This window comes from Thunnus albacares, chromosome 9 (genome assembly GCF_914725855.1).
Source record: "Thunnus albacares chromosome 9, fThuAlb1.1, whole genome shotgun sequence".
Classification (NCBI taxonomy): domain Eukaryota; kingdom Metazoa; phylum Chordata; class Actinopteri; order Scombriformes; family Scombridae; genus Thunnus; species Thunnus albacares.
The window spans coordinates 18,261,454-18,274,672 of record NC_058114.1 but is presented as its reverse complement, the minus strand read 5'-3'; the positions used below and the strand labels follow the sequence as shown (position 1 = coordinate 18,274,672).

Sequence of the window (13,219 nt, the reverse complement as noted above, 5' to 3'; positions counted from 1 at the left end):
CAGATTACTGATTTGTCAAGATAATCATTTGTTGCAGCCATGCTTCCAGCAAATGGTTAATAAGTCTGTTATGATTAATTCGTTTTGAACTCTTATATGTAACGAACCAAAAAGCTGTCATGGATTTTCCATCTTGAGTAATTTCTGTCTCACTTTTCACCATATTAATCATGTGAGCTAATCTTTAAAACCAGCAGGAGATGATGCAAAACTGACCTCACTCACTACACTAACCTCACTCTAACTTTTTGCAGATGATATATTCCTGCTGCTCGGGGAAAGTGCTGAATTTGCAGAAAAGGCTCTTTAAGAGCATTTGCCTCAGGATGCTTATGAGGGAAGATCAACACATATACGCTCTATATGTTATCCTGTTTAATTACCGTCTCTGAAAGCCATGAAATATGACCCAGCCATACATAGAGAGTCTAACACAACTTTCAGCTTTCTTGGGGCATTTGTTTTACAAACAGATGAATTTTTCTTCTCTAAATAATTATCTTAGTTTTACTTAAGCTGCATAAATAATGGTGTAAACAAAAATCAAGAGGCTTTTAAGGCTATAAATCAGTTCTGTGAAATAAAGACCACTGTGTTTAGATAAGTAATTCACGGAAATGATTCAGGGCTTACCCCAAAAACTGAGACCAGCAGTGTGCTGATAGCCATGACCTCATTGGTCCATTACCTGAGCCAATGAGATGACATAAGTGCTACCAAAAAAGCGCCTTAGTGCACATTCCTGCCTCAGCCTCCCTGTCTCCCACTCCTGTCACACTACTTTGATAATGTAGACAGGCCTGTCTGTGACTCCTTGTGCCTACACTGTTTTGCACCATTATTAGCTGCAATTCACAGTGATCTGAACCAGATGTGGAGACACAGAGAGGTCAGTGTCGGCCAGGGGTCAGGTCAACATGGGATCATGAAAACCACTCTCTCCTGTTCTCTAAATAGGTGTAATACTACCTGTTTCCTTGCAGGAAAAGCCTCTCAGGCATGGAGATGCTGAGATCTAACAACAAAGATAAGCAGGCCATAGAGCAGCAGGGGATAATAGTTGGAAATCCTGGCGTTATGCACTGCTAAGATGAATTATGCTTTGGCAGTCATAGGTCAGGGGAGGAAGAGGGGGTGTGCAAATTGGAAATAGTCCCTTTCTCTATGCCAACTGTCAAACTTAACTTGGTGATGCGAAGTGTGGGTGGATTCAGAGAACTGTAATGTCTTTTCATGGTGTGAAATGAAGAAATCTGTACTGGTATGTTTATAATACAGGACAGGCAGGGAGCAGCTGAAGAACATCTCACAGGCCTGACCCTTGTTGACTTTTTGATGTAAGACATATTCGGACATCCAGCCATTCATCTCAGTCTCTCCCACACACTAAAACACACACACACACACACACACACACACACACACACACACACATACACTACACACAAATAAACCATACCACATAAACACAACGCGGGGCCATTGCCCTGCAGACTGACGACAGCAGAGCAGGTCTGGATAAACAATCAACACTTCTAATTGAATTTTACAGGAAACAGCTGTGGGGGTCAAAAAGGCAAACAAGCCGCCCTCAGAATATGAATGATTCTCACCTCACATCTCACTTGGCATAGGATCCATAATCTATATCTCCAAATATGATAAGACATTAAGACATTACATATAATTTATTCAGTTGAATACTCCATATTAACTGTGGTTTGTGCCTCACAACTCGGCATGGCCTTGACTGACCCTTCAATCAGCCAGGTAGTCAACATTGGCCCTGGGAGGGTTTATACCAAATGCATTGTCTTCTGAACTACATAATATTGGTTTGAAAAGAATACCCATAATTAACTACATCATTGCTGTGTAGCACGGCAAGTTTGAAAGAAACTTTTAAGTCATATCGTACATCCCTTGGAGCATCTATACTGCAGAGTTGTATTCACACTGAAAATAACCTGAGCAGGAGCCACAGCTTGCACCAAGGATCCAGGTTTGTATTGATCCAATAATTGTCAACACAGCTCAGCTGAAAGTGAAGACTGTCATTAGAGCCCAACGGATACATCAAGCTGATTTTATCAGCTGATTTAAGCTAATCGCAGATAAATTGTCCCTGTAAGTACGTATCTTCTTTAGAACTCTTCAATAACTAAATAACTACAAAAAACTAAATGTCCTTATCAAAAATGTTTGTTTATGTTAGGTTTATACATTTATAGGTCATAGATATAGGTCATTTCATGTGCCAATAACGATACATATCACAATATAGCACATTTTCTGTAAATTCAATGAATAGTTTCATGTGTAAAAAGTAAAGAAAAATAATTTGTTAATGCCATCCGTGCAAAAGATGGACAGACTCCAAATGATGATAAATATTGCCGTAAAGAGTGTGGTTTGCGACAATGAAATAAACGATGGAGCATAATATGAAACGATTGACACCTGCATCGGTTGGGCTCCACTCCAGATGTGTAATATCAGCATAATATCAGTTATCCCCTGTTGTGAGATTGCTGCAGCTGCCACATACCACAATCCTCATGCCATAGAGGAGAGAAATTTCAGGAGCTCTCATTTCAATACATGAATGGGCAGCACAGATTAACTTTCTTATTAAAATATGTGAGCACTGTGTCTTTGGGAAACTGCTGAAATACAAAAGAACCTCCTTACTGCTCCTATACTAGAGAACTTCACTTTCCAGTGTTTTCAACAACAGATTTGACTTCTTGCACCCTATACCCTGCAGTTTCCACCCCGAAATCCCACAGCTCTCCACTTCCAAGAAATCATCTGCTGAGGACAGAAGCAACTTGAGATGTTAGCACAGGCTACAGCTCACAGTTGTGCAGAATAAGCTGAGAGGTGGATATAGGATACCTGAGAAAACCTGAGGAACATTTTACTCTTTGTGTGGACTAAAAGGTTGGCTTAAATCTGTGCCAACAGTTCACTCAAATCAAAATATGTGTTTAGGTATGGAACACTGAGATTCTCAGTGTGGGTACTGATCTGGCTACTGGCTTCATAAGAAACAAACATTTTGGTAAAAAGAAAATTAACATTAGACTAGTCAGTGTACACTGGCCCTTTCCATTTGCCCTCTTTAAACAGTTGGGTTTGCAGTATGTGAGACATCTATAAATAAGTTAGAAACATCATCAGCATCATATCCATAAATCCATACAAAGCTCCTTCTCTTTGATGCATCCTCTGTGTGTTTAAGAGCACACTGTTTGTCTACAGTAGGGATGGGAATTGATAAGATTTTATTGATATCAATGCCATTATCGATTCTGCTTATCGGTCCAATTCTTTATTGATTCCCTTATTGATTCCTGATCAATTTTCTGTCTGGAAAAAAGCAGGCCTACACAGGTTTTCACATGCATTATTATCTCTGAGTCTGAACATAGTATAGAAACAGAGAAGAAAAAAAGCATGCATGTTGCAGCAGGCTGGAGCAAGTGATTCTACTCAGAGAAGAGCTGTGAGCATTTATACTTGTGCGTTGCTATGTCTGCATTGTTCTGCAATTACACCACCAAAACGTTAGTTGGCGGTGGGGTTTCTATGCCACCGTAAGACGTCAGAGAAGATGGTGTGTATGACCACTGAATCGATCAAGGCAGAGGAAGTGTGTGGTGAAGAAGAGTTGTACAAATGTACATATTAACGGACGTCCTAAATTAACCTATCCTCTATTTGGTCCATGTTTATTCAACTCACATTCAATTCAATTTGAAAATGGTGGAGAAGAAGGAGCAGCTAGAAATGTGTACAAGGAAATGTGATGCTATCAAGTGGACCAATCACAGTTGTTGTGGTCTGCGTTACTGCAACATGTAGTTACATTTCTGTGGAGGTGCACATCAGGCTACAGCATAGGGAATATGGTTAAACCATAACTAAGGCGTATAAAACAGGCATTTGACATCGCTGTTCTGCAATGTGCAACTGTCAGAAAAACATGCTGGCATCAATAAAAGGAACTGATAAGCTCGGAGGCATGCAATTCCAATGGATCAGACAGTTTGGAACTGGCTCTCGATTCCCATCTCTAGTCTACAGATGTTCTGCCCTAATTACTACATCTTCAAATCTAGCCAAAGTTGACTTAAGCATTTTTCTCAGTAAGTTAACACATTCATTAGACACAGAAAAAGTTTGTGTTCCTTTGTGTTCCAAGAGAAAAAAAACAAACATTTCTATGTGTTGATGGAAAACAAAAAGTGATAGTCACTAAATCTGCTGTGTAGATAACAGGACAGATAGAGATGGTGTCTCTGTTTGCACCTGTGGAGAAGCCAACACATAGTTCAAGTCACTAGTGAAACTGAACAGATGCCTGGCAAACTCTGGTTTTTTCCATCCCAGTCCTGATTTCTTCACAGACACCCAGGAGTCATTGGCCAGACTTATAATCACCTAACACAGCAAAATACACAGACAACCAATAAATTCACATCTGTGCGCACTACGCAGACACACACACACAGACACACACACACACACACACACACACACACACACACACACACACTCTCTCACCTATATTTTTATATATAAATCCTGTCCACCAGCTGGTTGGATCTAGACAATGAATCTTGTTCCAAATCCTCCATTTTGTGACAAGGGATATTGTGATCTTCCATAAATAAGGGATACACTGTGGTCAGAATGCGGTCGCTGTGATAAATATCTCAAGCATTTGGAACTTAAATCAAAAACAAAACGTCCTGATTGCCGTCTTCTCCTGGTTCAGGCTGGTTTACTGTTCTGCTTGGACTCAACTACACTTTCACAGATGCCAGCACTTGACAAAGTCACCCCCCAGCCAACTCCGCCTCCCCTCTACAACCTGCTGTCTCATCCCAGCACACAAACCACCACAAGGTTTTCCGGCAGTGATCCTCAACCAGCCTCCGCCTCCTCCTGTCCTGCGGCTGTTAAATTGTTAATCAGGATGAGAACAATATTGGTGTGTTGCACCACAGCGTGCACCCACATTCCTCTGGCGCGTTATCCGCTCAAATTCAGTCATGCAGAAGACCTTTGGCACAGGCGAGTGCCACAATGTCTGGCTGTCTGGGCAAAGCACAGCACCGCACGGTCAGTTAGGAAAGCCAGGAGAACATGTTGGCACAGCAGGTGTGTCGAAAGGAGAAGATGATGGAGTATTATTTACATTCACTACAGACACTATATGGTGTCATATCTCTTAACCCATCCACTTTTTCCACCATCAATGTGAATTATTTTTCAAGATTGTGGAACACAAGGGAGGAATTTCCTTGGAAATTTCAATGAGAGATTTAGTCTTCTCTAGAAAATGGTGAGCCATTTTAAATCAATTTCCGCTTTCTGTAGAGGGGAGTAAAATAAACAGATACTTTAGATCCGATTTCTTAAACCTGGAGTAGTCATTTAATAGTCAGTCAGGAGTTTTTCCTGGAGTCTTGTTCTCATTGTGACGTTGCCAGGTCATCAGCATAGACCTCAGCTCCCAAAGTGTTGAATTACTCCTTTTAAGTATGGAATTGCAGCACTTTACTAGAAGATGCTAAAACCCACAACAGTGTATTATCACTCTATGGCCCTAACTGAGCAACTTCGTGTATCACCAACTCTAAATGGACCTTTTCAGTGATTCACAGTCTTCACATCCTTAAGTGGAGCATGTGTGCAACCAATTTGAGTAAAGACTGTGGTGGAGAGCTGGTTTCTACTGTGATCTACTCCTGCACTACTTCTTGTCCCTCTTCCAGGCTCCCAGTAACTTATAGAAAATAGACTAACCGCAAAACGACCCTGCAGATACATCAAGCGCATAAATCTGACTTGGCGGCGATCAACCTGCCTGCCTCTGAGCAAATGGCAGCGCTTCTGCTTGCTTTAACCAATACAGAGACAGCGCTCACTCTCTCTTTGTCTGAACCTTTCTATCCTCTTATTATCAGCTACAGATGACAATAACATCATCTGCGATTCCCATCTCGCACAAAAAACACTCAAAAGCTGTTTCTTTTCCATTAAAATGTTCAATACATCCAACATTCCTTGTTGGGGGTTCAGATTGATGTGGGAGCCCCAAAACTGGAATTAGACATTTCCCCCCAACAGTGCAGCCTCTGCTGTTATGTTTGGCTGATCAGCTCTCAAAATCTGTCAATTTCTTGCAGTAAGCTGAGGGGGAAAGATAAAATAAATCACAGCAAGAATGAACCAAAGGATTGCAATCACTACCAGCCCGACACATACACATTCTGTACATACACCAAACCTCTACATAAACCCAGGCAGGAGATTTAAGGAGAGGAGGGCTGTACTTGAACCACAAGCTGCCTGCTGTGTTGTAATCAAGTCATCAGATTCACAGCTGAGAGGGAGTCATGAATGAGTCTGACTTTAGACGACATGAAGGCTCACAACACCAGCAGGCTTCAGAGAGTTTCCTGACCTTAATCACCTTTTCACATCACGCTGGGAGACACAGGGAAGTTCTCAAGACAAAATGAGGATGGGAAAGTTATTGAATCATGTGTCCAAATTCCCAAGACAAATCAACTCATGAGAAAGCTGCTCTTCACTTTATTATGTCAGTGCAATTAGAGCAAATGAAATCCTCATTCATACAACTTGTGCGTGTCCAATCGTAGCCTGCTTACATTTTGCAATTGCTGCCAAGTCTCCACATTTTTCAGGATGGAGACTGTAAACCCTTGTTCATCAGCATTGATGCTACATTTACACTGATGGCTCCAAAAGTCTTGTCCAGCTTCAGAACTGGGGTTAAACTGGGAGCACAGGATGAGCACATCAACAAGGTCGTTATGGAGGATCAACGACCCCTTAATTACTGGTAATTCCAATCTCCCAAACTCGTTGAGGACACGCTGGACCATTGTCAAAAAATATATTTTTGCTGGCGGCCTTGTAAAGCCAGCTGTCATACAAGTATCATTACGACCTGGAAATATGAGAAACAATGTATCGTGAGATGAGTACACACACACACACACACACACACACACACACTAAATGATAACAGTACGTACCTAGCTGTACCTAGGAACAGCATTGTTGCAACTGGTCAGAGTATGGAGGAGGAATTTCTCTACTGGGACTGATAACGGATCATTAATTGTGCATCATATTTTCCATACCTTGTGTTGCTCTCTGTGTTTACTCTCCTGTTTTATCTGTCTTATTCTATTCTAGCTTATTTTTATTTCCAATTTAACACTTTTTAAATTGTATTTAAATGTCTTTTTATATTCCCTTGTGTTGCTGTTATATTCTGTCTTGACACTTTTTATGTTTATTTGTAGAGCACTTTCATTTGCCATGTTGTTGAAATGCGCTATACAAATAAACCTGCCTTGCCTTACCCAAGATAAGAATTTTATCTTGGCAAACAAGGTGATTTCAGCAGATAAAATAGCAGCTTTATATAGTGTTATGTAGCTTTTACAATACTTTGAGGTGTACATGTTTAGGCAACCTAAAACTCACTGTTTTTGCAGATGTTTAAAGGGAAAAGGTTCTGTTTAAACAGATTTTTAAAAGCATTTAATGTGCCCGGATACCAAAAAGTTCTTCTTCCAACATTGACAAGTCAGAAGATTCTTCCAGAAACAGAGTGAAAATAAAAATGGGAAAAATTGGAAATGAGCTGCTGATTATGTATGAGAGTCCATCTAAGTAAAATATAAATAGAATAGCATAAAAGCTAGTGTTTTGCAACTCAAACAGTACTTTTAATAACAAATTTGTACCTGGATATTTATTTTATGATGTTTATCTGATTTTCACTCATTTTTTTCATAATCAAAATAAATACTCATAAATCACAGACTGTTTTGAGAAATAAAACCGAGAATAATAAGCCCGGCTTTCACGATTTTTCTTGGAATAGCAGCGCTGTGAGACCTATTAGATTAAGGATACAGCGGCTGGAGATACGATCTGGCGCAGCAGAGCTCCTTGCCCCGGGGACATTTAAGGGGCCTTTGATCTTTCTGTAGTTGGGCGACTGCAGTGAGAAGTGTGGCCAGTGGTAAAGATCAGTGGAGGCCATCGGGGCTCCAGTTCTCTGGCAGCTACAAAAGTCTCCCTTTTAATATCTGCAAAAGGTGGCGTGTCTCTCTTTTTTTAGAAAAGTAAACAGACCACAACAGGAAAATAAAATATTTGCCAGGCTAAATGATGGGCGAGCTGGGGACATACGCAGCAGCCTGAGTGAGGAGAACAGTTGGTGACTGTGGAGCCTCTTCTAACAGGCCCAATGGCGGCATTATGCCACAGGCTGTGAGGAGGAGGGCGTGTGACGCTGGAATGTTAAATACTGCAGGAATGTTATTTATTTTCACAAACACCACCAAGTACCCCCATACCAACCCGCATGTGTGGGTGCCTGCACACATATAAACACATGCAGAGGACTTAGATACCAAGCACATGAGCACATGAACACACCGACTGATCTGATGTGCCTTGATCGGCGCAGCCAATAGGAATGGTCCATCTCTGCCTCTGCTTACCTGAGCTAAGATCAACATCAGACCTCTCCGCCTTGATGGGCAGTTCTGCGAGACGTCAACACGCTAGGAGACTCAGGCGAGGCCGAAATAAAGATCTGCTAAAACATTCATGAGAGCTTCAGGTTCTGCTTTTCTTGTGAGTGAAAAATATGCCACAACAGATGTTAGAGAAATCATAATTCTTTGCTATGAAGATGAGTAATATTTTTACAGCTGGGCGAGGATCTGTGTGTGTGTAGCTGTAGCTATGCTCATGTCTAGACAGGAGCATGCTTTTTATAAGTGGATCACTTCAGCTCTTAGTCTTTCTCTGCTGATTCAGAAAAAAATTGAGAAACCATTTGCCCGCAGACAGTAGCAGGGCCGATTAACTTCCCACCACTTCTGAGCAGTGGAAGCTGTGTGTCATCACCGGGGCATTTGGAGCTGGTCTGCAGTCTGTGGCAAAGTGGAAGTCGGCTGAGTCTCAGGTTCATGCAAGGAGCTGGTGCCAGCTTCACATCTGAGCCCCAACTAGGTTAAAATGTCACCGTCTCATTCACACTGAATAATATTTAACTGCTCCTGTGTGGTAGCAGCAAACATCCGATGTTACTTCCGTGTAAATACTAACATGTAGTCACTGCTGTATGATAGTTACAGTTCAAACCACTTAAACTGAAAGCATCCAATCCTTTGAAGTGTCCTGAATTTGACCCTGTCCGTGCTGTTGATACGAAAAGAAACAATTTCCCTGCGGCCATGATTGAATCATTGTTGTAATCACACTCTCTTATTCCACACCTGCATGTTGAATGAAGCTCAAATGTCACTCTTTCATCTGTCGGAACAAGTCTGGAATAATAGTCTGCGCACAAGAAAGCTGGGAGACATAATGAATGCTCCTGTTTCAGTGAACTCATTTGGTCCTTCTGTACAAAACATGCAAACAAACCCTTGCATTAATACTGTCGAATAGATGCAAGATCTATACATATCTTTCACTTCAAAATCAGAACTTTGAATGAAAATATCTATGAGATGGGTGACAGAAATACTTTGGTGACACTAACACATAAAAAACAGATGGCAAATATTCTTAGAATACAGGAGAAAGATCAAATTTAGCTGCTCCTGTGGGACTCATGCAGCATTTAAAGTCACACAGAGTCTGAATAAGGAATAATACTCTGTTCCTCTTGTTTTATCTTTCTCTTGGATTGTTCCCACGCCTAGCGATCAACAAGCCAAGGGATGGGAAGGCCTTGTGGGAAATACTTGGAAATTTGTTATATAGGACAAATAAACTCAATTTCCATTGTGAAGCGGTGGGAGAAAAGAAGATGTTTAGTTTAGAGGTGTTGAAACCATGCAAAAACACCTGACTGCACTTGTTATTAGACCTTGACTCATGCACTTTCTCTCAGTAAGTCTTTTTCCATGTTTCAATGTGGGATGAGAATGGAAATGGAAAACAAGAAAAGGCTGCAGCGGGCGAAACAAAAAGACCTGCAGGTATTTGTGTAAACATCACACTTCACACAGGGGCAGCCGTAAAGAACAGAGCGTGGTTGTAAACAAGTGAAAACAAGTAAATCTGTATTAACAATATCATATCATGGTATATGGATACACCACATGCAGTAAATAGTATATCACACTGTTATATATTACTGCTTATTTCCAAAATATTCACTTTTACAGAGGATGCACAGCTTTGTACTTTGTCTGACGAACATATATGAGGTTTCTGCATTAAGCTTATGGTCAGCAGGCCAGTATGATTAAACATTTATGGCAGATATACACACAGTAAAGGAACGGCACATCAATATCTTATGCTACGTTTTTATGTATATCTTACAATTATTTAACTTAAGGTTTTCAATTTCTTGTATTGGCTCTTTATTTAAAACAAAGTAAAGCCCAGTTAAGTTTACAGGTCAATGTATAAAACTGTTTTGATGATAACATTCAAACATCTTGTCAAATAACGACCACATGTAGGTATTCTGATCAAATATATATATATATATTTGTTTGTATTATGTGACTGTGTAAAAATAGATATACTGGAGTGCAGTGGAGTTTTAATTCATTTCAAACTGTTACTGCTAATTACGGCTGTGACTGATGATTATTTTCTCAATTAATCAATTAGTTGTTTGGTCTATAAAATATCAGAAAATGGTGAGAAATGTCAGTCAAAATGTCCCAAAGCCAAATGTCTAGTTTTGTTAGTTTTCTATCACAGAACACTGAAGAAACCAGAAAATATTCACATTTAAGAAGCTGGAATCAGAGAATTTGGACGTTTTTTCCTTAAAAAATGATTCAAAACACTGAATCATTGACGATTACTTTAATAGTTGGCGACTCATCACTTCGACTAATCATTGAAGCTCTACTGCTAATCATTCCAGAAATGTCTCAGTTTTCAGAGGTCTGTGCAACCCATCAGCGTGTTTTGTAACAGACAGCTATGGCCCATGTGTGTGGCTATTTTGAACAGGATGTAAGTGACGTATTGGTCCGTGTGTGTGTGCATGTCCAACATATCAGAACTAAATTGTGCTAATTAAATGGCAACAGGCAGCATTGAATCCTGTGGAGCTGTTTTCTACCAGCCTGTCCAGTCTACATGTGTGCAGCCACTCTCATCACTCAGCATCTCTGCATCATGTTGCTGGGCAGCAGCACCAGCTGATGAAGCATGCAGCAGGTAATGTGGGGCAGAGCAACAACCTAAAGGATTCCCCGCTGAGTGGACAACAATGGTGCCCATTCAGGACCACTTTACATGCAGATATCACCTCCCCACCCCCTACCCCCTATTACCTTCTGATAAGCCAGCTGCAGATAGTTGTAGGGGATCCGCCTTTGGAAGTCCTGCACTACATCCTCGCTGACTTTGTGCACAGACTGTGAGCCGAGTTTCTCATCTATGCATGTGTTCATACACGCAGCCCTCCGGAGCACCACGTCGAAGAAGCGCAGATCCGAGAAGGTTTCATCTAACGGATGCTGGTCCTGGCACCTCAGCCGGCAGCGGACCTTGGAGCGGCGGACCTCCGTGTAGCTGCTGAGCGCTCCCTCCATGAAGCGCACCACGTTTGCATAGTCATTGTTGTAAAACGCCTGTACCGCGTTGTCGTAGAGAAGGTCGTAAGGCTCCAGAAAGGCAGCTGTAGAGGACAACAAGACGCTTATTAACAGGATTCCTGACAAGAAAGCAGCCGGTGAAAAGTTTCCATCCATCCTCTGCTTGGGTTCAGACTGTGAGGAGTGGAGAGCAGACGGAGCAGAGCGGCTGTCAGTCACAACAATCAGCTCAGCGCCGCTTTATCGTCCATTTATACGCTCCCGGATCACAAGGATGTTCGGGACGGCACCGGACCAGGGCGGAAATAATGTTTCTGTTAGTCGGGGACACACATTTTGTTATGACCCCTCTCTGGCTCCGCTAACTCCTCCCCTCCAAGAAATGAATGGCCAGACAACAATCACAGCCCGCTTTGCCTCCAGGCTCTCAGGGGTCCTTCAGGGAGTCCGCCTCCAACATCGGGAATATGTTTATCTTGGTGTTAACAGGCAAACAACTCACAAGAATTGTTTTTCCTTATAGACCCAAATTATCTTCAAAGGCTCCTTTACAGATCTGATTAAAAATGTGAGTGAACCATAAACTGGCTACAAATACGCCTGAAAAAAGGCAAAATGCCTCTAAACACTAAAAAAATCGTCTTCACAAAGATGGCAACAATAGATGAAATTAAACTGAATAAGCTCATTTGATTAAACCCAATTTGTTTAAACAACTTGCGCAAGAGTGCGTGGACAGTTGTAAACAGAGTTGCGTAATTTACTTTATATGGTGATACTATTTACAAATTGTTTTTGTATTAAAAGTAAAGTAAGATTGAGATATAGAAGTCAAAAAACTTTAAGTTTTCTGTTGTCTTCTGGAAGTTTCTTTAAATGAGTGTGCTTAGTGAACAGCCTGTTTTAAAGCGTCTCAGACACTTTCCACTTAGCGGAGACTGTCTCCCTCTTGAGGTTAAGTTAGAGGTAGAGTTATATATGTATATGTATATGTATATGTATATGTATATGTATATATATATATATATATATATATATATATATATATATATATATATATATGCAGTTTCAATCGTTTTAACTGATTTAAAACACATATTTTCTTAAAACACATATTTTCTTCTCAGCTCGTTATTCAGGATAAAACAGGTAAATAATGTTAAATAAATAATACCTGTTAAACAACTGAGCAAGTATTGGGTAACTGTTATACCTTATGGCCCTGGTTCTCAAAGTGGGATATGGGGACCCCCGGTGGTCCTTGAGGGGGCTTCAAGGGGTCCGCAGCAAAAAGAGGAATCAGTTATTTTCACTGTAATTCCAAAAGTTAAACAATGATAGAATATATGACTATTTTGGTCATGGGTTTCTTACACTTTGTGTAACAAAACACCTATAAGCAAAAATTTCATCAGAAGGGGGTCAGTGGTCTAATTTGTGTAAGTTTAGGGTCCTTGACATGAAAAAGTTTGAGCACCACTGCTGTAGCTGCTCTCTGAAACGACAGAGGCCACAGGTATGTTGTCAAGCAAGTAAAACATTTCCTTAAATCCATCCACTCAGATACACCTTAAAGC

At 40.9% G+C, this 13,219-nt stretch overlaps 1 protein-coding gene across 1 annotated transcript in view; it reads right to left on the bottom strand.

The window, feature by feature from the left end:
- p3h2 (prolyl 3-hydroxylase 2) overlaps positions 1-12,590 on the bottom strand; it is a 64,162-nt gene extending 51,572 nt beyond the window's left edge. Inside the window, exon 1 of the mRNA XM_044361002.1 lies at positions 11,379-12,590. Coding sequence (XP_044216937.1) covers positions 11,379-11,798 — 420 coding nt within the window. The 5' untranslated portion in view covers positions 11,799-12,590. The remainder of the gene's footprint in view (positions 1-11,378) is intronic.
- Positions 12,591-13,219: the final 629 nt, after the last annotated feature.